Genomic DNA, 10,710 nt, shown 5'->3' with positions numbered 1-10,710 from the left:
AGCCCACATTGGGACACTGAACACATGATATATGCTCATATTATAACAATGAGCATTGCATCTGAATCTCATTTTACTCAATGTAGGCTACATATAAATAAAATAAATTATAAATAAATATGATATATGATTATAGCCTGTAATGTAGCTTCAGAGGTAGCCATTACAAACACACTTTGTGCAAATGACTTTTGGTAATACTGTAGTTTTTACTAAAAAAAAATCAAATAATGTATTTATACTATCAATAATTATAATAAAATGTTATAAATTAACAAAAATAATGAATTGCTTATTTTCAATTCAATATCCCAACCTGGGCAAGGGATGTCCCATCGTGGGCCGATCTTAAGCCCAGGTTGGGACACTCCCCAAAAAATTGTTTTTGCAATAAAAATCAATTGACAATCAATGCAGTTGCCATCCTCAAGGATGAAAGTGTAAGCAAATACAATAAATATAAAATTAAAAAATGAAGATTTTTTTATTTTTGTCCAAGTTATAGCTGTTTGAATTTTGGTGTCCCAACGTGGGCTGGTTTACCCTACATCAGATGGTACTGGAATCAGCCTTCCTCTAGAAGGCAGTGGCAGGGCAGAAAATCGGCAACACTATCTCCTATCTTTCTCCACTGCCATTATAACTTAAGGCCTTTCTATAGATAGAAAGCGTAGAGATAAAAAACACCTCCACGACTTGAGGTGACAGAGCACAACAGTGCATTGTATCAAATTTCCTTGTAAAAATTTGATACTGTATCATTAGTGCAGCTCTCTCTGTATTCGTGTTTCTATCAGTATCGACCATCGATGCTTTGACATCGATGACATGAAAATTTGTAAATTTTTTATCAGTGTCAAAACTTGAAAATATTAAATATATTTTTCAAATGAATAGTGTTGTATATACAGTATTCATATTATACCTACTATTTGATAGGCAATATAATATCCATTAATAATATCAATTTGTTTTTTGTAAACATCGATTTCAAAATATCGATGTTAACTTCACATTATTTTGGGTGCTTCCTTCTTGGATTGTCAACTGACAGATAAATCAAAGAACATAAAAAGTGAGGTTATTTATGTTTTCGTAATGTAACTAAACATCTTATCATATTCAGTTTTTTTGTTACTCATTCTATTCTATAATCTTGTTTTCTCATAAATGACAATTAATTACAAAACTGTATACTTGACAGTTTCATTTTATGTCATGCGTAGGCTATTCATTTCTTCAATTCTCAGCTCTTGTTTTTTGTCTATCATTTCAATGTTTATAACTTTGTGCCAAAAATAGATTGGATCCAATGACAAATAATACAATTTTGAAGAGAATGACTGTTTTTACAAACGTCTTTCTTTCTCATTGAGCGAATTTGATTTGTATTTTTGGTAAGTCCACATTATTTAAATTTATTTTCAAAGTAAAATAAGTTTATGCTAAGAACTTGTTTTCGTATGAACTAGTTATTAGACACTTTTACTTTTTTTGTCTTATTTTTTAAATCATGTCCAGTTTTCAAATAAGATGATATTGCAGCTGAATAGGCCTACTAACTCATTTCCATGTTTCAATCTATCTCGTTATTCTATATATTCTTGGACTTTGAATATTTTTAGAATATGTAATTTCAAAGTTTTTACTTATAAATTTATTTTTAAATGCCAAGCAATATCATAATCAACCTATAATCAACAGGTTTAATTGAATCTATACTACGCGGTGTAGCTCTTATTATTAAACCATGATTAAGAATGATGAACTATAACTTGATGACCGGCTGAATGCACATAGTTTACTGCTGTATCGTAAATCTTTTTCATTGACTTTACCCATTTTAAATTTACCAATCTAGAAAACTAAAAAGCTGGCTCATTTTTATTTAGAATTATTTTTATTAGGCTCTTCATTAAAAAGTAATCATAATTATACTGTAAAGCAAAATTTTACCGGTAGCTTTTTGTTGATGGGAAGTCCCTTACAAGATACACATAACACATAGCTGGAATATCATTTAAGCCATCACAGAGGGACTTATTCGGACTTGTTTCAACTATTTTTAGCCAAGACAGACAGTCCAACGTGTTTATCCAATAACACGGGAGTGCCTGGTTAAAAACTTTTTATTACAATGAGTTAAAACTCACTAGCCCTTGGGTCAGGTCTACCGTAAAATACAACCAGCCCACACTCAAGATCGTGCCATCTACAAACAGCAAGACCCTCCCATTGAACCACCCCATTCAAAGGTATCATTTTGTTGTTTCTCGCATATAACTCAAAAACTATGCATCTTACAAAAATGACTATTCTATACAAAATTGAAGCTTACATAAGGCTTGCACAGGTTTTTTCTAAACCTATATCTTTCATAGATTTCAAGGTATCCGTTCTTGAAGGTGTGACATTTTTGAAAAAAAAACTCGTTTGCCTCTAATTCTCTTATATCTTTTTAAAAATTGATGAAAAAAATCTGGACTGATATTAAGCTTATAGAGAATTGAATTCTCTCCAATTTTATGTATAATTTTACATTTCTACGCATTTCCCTAAGACTGTTGCAGCAGCTTTAGTGTTGAGTGTGAAATTTTCAGTTTTGCAACAATAGACCAATCATTGACAAAGGAATTAGGAGGGAATGTTTTAAACTTAATTTTCCATGTTATATTATGCTGTTTTATGTTATCTGACATTGTTTTTTATTGTACCGTAGCCTATCTGAGTTACTTCATCTATGTAAATGTATATCACTTTCCTTTGTACCTGACCGACGTGACGAGATCCATGTATATGTTATATATTTGTTGATCTATAAAATGTATTCTATTCTATTCGACTCTGCAGCTTTGTTTGGACCAGATTTGTGGTAAACATATAAAAAGTCTCAATCCCTACCCCTTGTGCTTAAGGGATGAGGGTGGTTTGAGAGTTGCATTTTTTGTTAAACGCTTATATCTTGGTTCAATAGCTTCTTGATTATATTCTTATAGCTTCAATGTGGGGTGCGAAATTGTTAAGTCTGCAACAAGTGTCAACTTGCAATTCCATACCTTTAACAGACAATCTAGACATTTTTTCTATGTTCACCTCCTTACTAATCCCAATAATTGAGCTAAAACGTTCGTGACATTCCCCTCTAATTTCATCTTCAATTGAACAATTTTTGCAAAATTGAAAATTTCAACCCCCCCCCCCCCCAAATTGAAGCTGCTATAACAATGAGAGGAAAACATGGGAAAGTGAAATAATAAATCAGTTTAAAGAGAATATCACGCTCTTCAAACCCACGAAAGCATTAATTTAATTTTACGATGCATTCTTGGAGAGTTATAAGCCCCTCGAAAGAGCAAAAATTTGATGAAAACCAGCTTTTTCACAATTTCACACTCAAAATCTTGTGGGGGAGGGGCAAAATAATTCAAATGACTACTAACGGACGAAATATTCCTAAATTTCGGGGGGGGGGTGCGTCCCTGTTATTAAGGGAGCCTGCTTATATGGAAATATACAGAGTGATTCATAATTATGGTAAAATATTTCAATACGTGATAGTAGAGGTAAAAATAAGAAAAAAGTTCATATAAACATATATCCATAAACGCTTCATTAGCGAGCTATACAGGGTGAAAGATTTCGCCCGGATTTCAGTTCCTCTGGTGAAATACACCGATGCTGAATTGTTTGGCGACTAGTTTTTGAGAAACTTATGCTGGATTCATATGGAAAATATCTGAAAAATTGAATAAATCTAGTCTGGAAGCTGTAGTGTGAGTAGTTTTTGAGAAAAAAGTTGAAATATGCAAAAAATCAAAGTAGAAAAACACAGACTTCTACGTTTGATGCCCAATAACTTTCTTTAATGGCCAGTAAACAAATAATTCCTCTCAATAAAAATTGTAGAGAATTAATTCTGGAAAGAATGATGTAAGCTGTGTAAACTAAATTCAAATAAAAGTTGGATAAAATGTATTCTTATGTAGTACATTACACCACAAAAATTTGCTGTTTTATGAGGAGAGAACTAATAACTCATAAGTTGTAGCTGATTGCAAATAAAATATTCGGTTTTTATGAAAAGTTTTTCTTTATATGAAAGTAGCATATCTAAATGACATTAAACTTATACCAAAAGACTAGTAGGTCATGCCATTAAGCCTGGGAGGAAGCTCGAACAGAAGTAGATGATCTCCTACGATTCCTGCCCAAATGTTTAGGTACTGAAAACTGATGTTGTGGAAGATTAGGATTGATGGCATGAGGATTCTCAGCTGCCCAAATATGTTGGTTGTGGACGTTAACGATAGCTGTTTTTATTGATTACTATTCAATAGTATATAGAACTATAGAAATATTATATAAATATAGAACTACATTTCATGCAGATTAGATAGTAAGCCTGCAGTAAAATACTGATAGTGAAGTCATGTTTGATTAGACTAATTGGTTTTAATTATCAATGTGAAATTCATGCTGCCTTAGCTTCATTGTTGGTTGAACAATAGAAATAAATCCATTGTTCAGTTATATTTTCATCCATTTCAACTTGATGTTTCAGCAGTTAACTTATTTGACAGTAAGTTACTACAATTGAAAGTAATTTGATTATATAATCTACACAGTTATCATTGTGCAAATTGAATAATTTGGGTCAGAATAAAGGTCAGTGCAAAGATAAATGGGTTCAGTTATATGATGACTGAAGATTTAAAGCTGCTCTGAATTTAGATAAGATTGGCTATTTATGAATACATTGTTATCATCGATTACCGCTATATTATAACTATATTTTCAGTTTACTTATATGATGCTTGAAAAATTTGCTCTGAATATAGATAAGATTGTCTATGAATACAGTGTAGAACGATAAATGTTATCATTGATCACTGGTGTCTATAGCTTCAGTTTAAGTCTATAGATTACCATGTGAGAGAAGAGTGGCTCTATGTGTTGTGAATTTTTTTTATTGAGTGACAATCAGTGAGTTGTTGCTTGAAGGACAAGTTGAAAATTGTAGGCTCGCTTTTCTCTGTTTCAGTGTTGATTAGGAAAAGCTCGCGTTGAAAATGGCGATCAATTATAAATTGCTGCCTGTCAAGGCACATTTTTTCTTCTTTATGGCTGGTGAGTGATAAAATGAACATAAACAATAAATAAATAGAAAGATTATACTGTTGCAATTGAGTGAAACAACTACTTATTTGTTGAAAAAAATTAGAAACTAGATCGGTGGCTCCCATTTTATCAATCTCTAGTAACTTTGAACTAAAAAAAATTGAGAAACTGGTTTCGGCTTTTAAATCATCAATCAACAATCTCTTGTAAATATAAATCTAAGACATCATGAATATAAATGTATATGTAGTAATAAGCCGTATGATTGGTAATTGGACCAATTATTATTCTTGCCCTTTTATTCGATATGTATGCCATCTCTATAGTGAGGTCCACGTTATAATGGCAGTGTTTGATTGGTAATGGTATTGCTATCCTTGTCTATCATTCAACAAAGCGGATAGCGCTATATCTTTCTCGCTTTGCTCTGTTGCCAGATCGTCTATCAACAATGTAGAATTAATGATTAATTGACAAAATATTTCATCTTAAATATGAAAATTCAAAAATTCATCTTAATTATGAAATTATTGAAAAATATAATTTCTTGCTCAATAAATAATATAATTGATTATTTTAAATGAGAATGAACAGTTAATATTACATCAATAAACCTGTATCAGCTATCGTCCATAGAAGGCATTGACAAGAGAGAGGATCGGCAACGTTGATCTCCTATCTTTCTCCTCTGCCATTATAACGTGGATCTCACTATAGTACGACACGGAAAGTAGATTATTATGTATAGCAATCAGCTTCTCAAATTATTATCAACTCCGAGTGTCGGTTGCACAAAAGCCGGTTAATTTTTTATTAACTCCACAAAAACCAATCAGAGAAGCAGCCTTTTCAAAAAAGCCTTCTCTGATTGGTTCACGTGAAATTAATCAGGGTTTAAATTTAACCGGCTTTTGTGCAACCGGGCCTGAACCATTAACGTTGGAGAATAAACAAAACGTCTGAATATTATAGAAAAATAATATGATAAGTATTATTATGATAGTAATATATAAACTCAGTAGTAAGCATTACATTAATAAAGTCAATCTTCAATGTTGTTTTCCATCACGAACTGCTTATTATTAAATCACTTTTTGCTATTAGAAAAAACTACTAACAGTCAGATTTGACTGATAGTGGTTTTTACTTTCCTTGCCCTATTACCATAGGTAAGGAAAGTATTGCTTTCCCAAAAATTAGGGTACCCTTATTTCAAGTTTTCTATACGTTTCAAGGTCCCCTGAGTCCAAAAACATGATTTTGGGTATTGGTCTGTGTGTGTATGTCTGTGAACACGATAACTCCATTCCTAATTGACCGATTGACTTGAAATTTTGAACTTAAGGTCCTTAAACGATGAGGATCTGACAATAAGAAATTCAATAAAATTCAATTCAAGATGGCGGAAAAAATGGCGGATAATTACGATTTTCTTTAAATTTATACCATGAAGTTATTTATGAGCCCTATCAACTGACATGAGTCTCATTTCTGGGAAAATTGCAGGAGCTCCGTAATATTCTTGAGAAAAATGGCGGATATGGACTAAAAAACCATGTTTTCCAAGGTTTTCTCGAAAACGGCTCTAACGATTTTCTTCAAATTTATACCATGGATAGCTATTTATAAGCCCTATCAACTGACATGAGTCTCATTTCTGGGAAAATTGCAGGAGCTCCGTAATATTCTTAAGAAAAATGGCGGATAATTACTAAAAAAAATATGTTTTTTACGGTTTTCTCAAAAATGAGTTGACCGATTTTTTTTAAATTCATACTCTGTATATTTATCTGCTCTATTAACTGGCATGAGTCTTTTTCCTGGGAAACTGATGGGGGTTCCACCCCATCCTTGAGAAATGGACTGTGTAACCTCCTTCTCGTGCATGAGGTAGGTAGGTGAGCAGTTTATAAAAAAACACATAGTCGAGATATTTCATGTGTAGAACAGCTGTTTTGACGACTTTTTAAAAAATCATCGAATATCACAATAATTTACATAAAGGAAAAGTATACTCTGCAAACAATATTATAATATACACATAATATGTGTATTATACAGTATATAACTGTATATTATACAGAAGTCTGATCGTAGTTTCAAATATGTTGCCGCCAATCGTCATTATGTTATTCCCCTAAATTATTCTCGTTTAAGAATGATGCTTATAGTTCAATGAGCAAGGAAAGTTGTGTGAGTGTACCACACCAGATTTTATTTCTAATAGCAAAAAGTGATTTATTAAGTTAGTAGCACTGATAGGAAAACATTGTTGGCACTTTTCCGTTTCCACCGCCTTCTATAGTATAATTATAGCTTTGATTCCGTTCTTACCTGTGTATCTTATCTAATGTGATCAAACAACGATTACAACAATCGTTGGAACTTGAACAAATATAGGCTATTTTGTATTCATCTAAAAAATATATTGATATTTCATCATTTATCAACAAATTTACATAACTGTGTATCTTATCTAATATGAATTGTTGATTCTCTCAAACAACTAATACAACAATATTGTTGGAACTCAAAGAAATACATTATACTTTTTTATTCATCATGAAAATATATTGTTTCATTTCATCATTATTAAAAAAATTACATAAGTGGGATTAGTATTTTGGTAGTTCATTATGCATCTTCATAGCCTAAAACAATTTGGCAACTTTGCGGAGTTTGAAAAGTACAGAGCTATCTGCTTTGTCTAAAGTTAGACAAAGCATAATCATTCGGACATCATTTTGAAAGGAGATTTAAAAGATCATTTTGTCTAATGATGACAAGGATAGCATACTAATTTTAATTAAATGCTGACCTTATAACGTGAATAGATAGATAGATAGATAATTTAGCAGCCACTGACCTTCTCTCAAAGGGGTCAATCCCCCTGACACTGACCTTCTCTCATAATGACTTGTCAATCATATAAATTATACAACTTAAATTTTACATTTATAAAACTGATTGTTAAATATATACTCTCGGAAGTCTACGAAAAATCACCTTGAACTAAAGCAACTGAAAAACTCCTGAATCGAATAAAAAAGTCCTTCCAGTTCTGTCTTCAAACTGAACTCTCAGTTTTTCAAGTGTTCAACAGGTTAAATGTGTTGGCAATGCATTGAATAGATGAATTCCTACGCTGGTTACCTCTTTCGCATAAAAAGCTGTACGATGTGATTCATCCCTGAGTACATGTGTGTGTATTGTCTCATAGGAGTGTATCATAAAACCCTTCTTAAACATCGATTCATTTATTTTTTTAATAAGACAAAAAATCTTAAGCTGCGTTTACACCAAAGTTATTAACAAAATGTTAATTTTCCCGTCCTTATAGATTCTATTAGATTGAACGGAACTTGACAAACACATATGTGCATCATGTGTATGATAAGTTATGTTCAATCTAATAGAATCTATAAGGACAAATAAATAAACATTTTGTTAATAACTTTGGTGTAAGCGCAGCTTCACTACTGTAATCGTATTCAATATCGGGGCACCGAGCTTCGCTCGTTATTTTTATTCATTGATAAACAAAACACAATTCTCTAAAATGATACTGTTTATATTTTACAGCTGGCTATACGTTAGCTTATGAATTTCGGGGATGCGATATTTTGATTTTTCCACATACTCACTCGCTCACTCACTTTTTTACTATCCACAGCTGTTTCAGCCAAGGATGAATTATCCTTTTAATGTCATTCAGCGAGTTTTCCCAAGGATAAGATCTAGTGCAATCGAATCTTTATATCATAAACTACTATGTTCCAAATTTCGTGAAAATCGTTAGAGCCGTTTTCGAGATCCGTTAAACATAAATAACCAGATATAACTTATAAATACAGAAATTACTCGCTTAATATAATAGGATATTCATACTAAACTTGAAATACTGTATTTATTTTAAAATGAACTACTGTATTTAGATTAAAGTTAAACATGAAAACAAATTTATTGATCCTTAATGATAGTTACAAAGTTTGAAACTTGGAGTATAAAATACATAAAGTGGATCCGAATGTGATATTTTGCAGGCATGGGTCCTGTCCTGCCATTTCTTCCAGTTTTCGGCAAACAGCTGGGCATTTCTGAAGTGGTGATGGGCATAATCACGTCGATTCTGCCGATCATGTTTCTGCTTGCGAAACCGGTGTTCGGCTATGCGTTCGACCTGTTTCGCGGCGCGCGCAAGGCGCTCTTTCTCGCCTTGCTCATGAGCACTACTGTCTTCTTTGTCCTGCTCACTAGTCTGCCGCTGCCAGCCGAAAGTGAAACCAGGTGCAACGGATATCTCGTCTGCCAGAATCAGGTGAGTGAGAATCGGATGAAGTTAAAACTGATTTGAAAGTATCTGAAAGTAGTTGAAAGTATCAACTGAGTTGATGATTCACTTCCAACTTGAGTTGGAAGTATTAGGCTCAACTCACACTTACGCGACTCTAGTCGAGAAGAGACTGCGACTCTAGTCTCTTCTCGACACAGCATGTGTTTTCAAATGGTGATACTCAGACCAGTCGACTCTAGTTTCCGCGACTTCGCGACTGTGAGACTGAGTCGAGCGTCGACTTGACATGTTGGTCGAGCCTCCATGTGAGTTGCATAGTACCATGCATTTTTAATGAAAATGAGGTTATGTTTGATGAAAATGATGTTTCATTATTTTAGATAAGACAATAATAAGAATTATATAAGACAATATACTCATACGATAATAATTATTATAAAATTTGTTATATGCCAAGTAGTGACGAATTAGATGTTATATTAATTTTTAATAAAGTAAGCTTAGAAAATGGTGTTGAATGAAATTTTGAAATTTTCAAAAACCACAAATTTATTGATACTTAGAAAGACCGGTTTCGGTTATTACACCATTGTCAATCTCTGATAAACTCAGTTCTAAGTATCAATAAATATGTGGTTTTTGAAAATTTCTTAGTCTTTTTCATTCAATATGAATAATTACCACAATATCAACTTCTCAACTACCCAAAAACACTTAGAAAATGGAGTAGCATGGAACTGAAGTAGCGACAATGAGCAAGAAAATCGTAAGGTCGAGAGACTAGAGTCTCCTACGATTTTTGTCGAGCCAGTGTGAGTTGAGCCTTAATGTTATTTATAAAGAAAACTTACAGCTGACAGGGTTTTTTTGTTCGACGATAACTTTCGAATGATTTTATCCATCATCTTCAACACATATGCCCGGGTTCACCTAGCTCGGTCAAGACATTTGAACATGGTCAAATCAGAAACAGTTTACAACCAGTGCACTGGAACATATGATTTCTATGGCGATAGTAATGTTTCAAAGGATAATGTCTGATTATCGTTTCTAATGGGTGATTTTTTTGAGGTTAGGATTTTCATGCATTAGTATTTGCTCAGATTTTTTTGAGGTTATGATTTTCATGCATTAGTATTTGCTCAGTATGCTTTGACATTTCATCATGAATAGACTTACTAACGAGCAACGCTTGCAAATCATTGAATTTTATTACCAAAATCAGTGTTCGGTTCGAAATGTGTTTCGCGCTTTACGCCCGATTTATGGTCTACATAATCGACCAAGTGAGCAAACAA

At 32.8% G+C, this 10,710-nt stretch overlaps 1 protein-coding gene across 1 annotated transcript in view; it reads left to right on the top strand.

Annotated features, from left to right (window-relative positions):
- The first annotated feature begins 1,028 nt into the window (after positions 1-1,028).
- Positions 1,029-10,710, top strand: part of LOC111044688 (major facilitator superfamily domain-containing protein 6-like) — a 28,092-nt gene continuing 18,410 nt past the window's right edge. Inside the window, exons 1-3 of the mRNA XM_039426632.1 lie at positions 1,029-1,397; positions 5,042-5,127; positions 9,162-9,436. Coding sequence (XP_039282566.1) covers positions 5,070-5,127; positions 9,162-9,436 — 333 coding nt within the window. The 5' untranslated portion in view covers positions 1,029-1,397; positions 5,042-5,069. The remainder of the gene's footprint in view (positions 1,398-5,041; positions 5,128-9,161; positions 9,437-10,710) is intronic.

This window comes from Nilaparvata lugens, chromosome 4 (assembly GCF_014356525.2).
Source record: "Nilaparvata lugens isolate BPH chromosome 4, ASM1435652v1, whole genome shotgun sequence".
Classification (NCBI taxonomy): domain Eukaryota; kingdom Metazoa; phylum Arthropoda; class Insecta; order Hemiptera; family Delphacidae; genus Nilaparvata; species Nilaparvata lugens.
The sequence above is the reverse complement of the archived record's forward strand: the minus strand, read 5'-3'. Positions and strand labels throughout refer to the sequence as shown.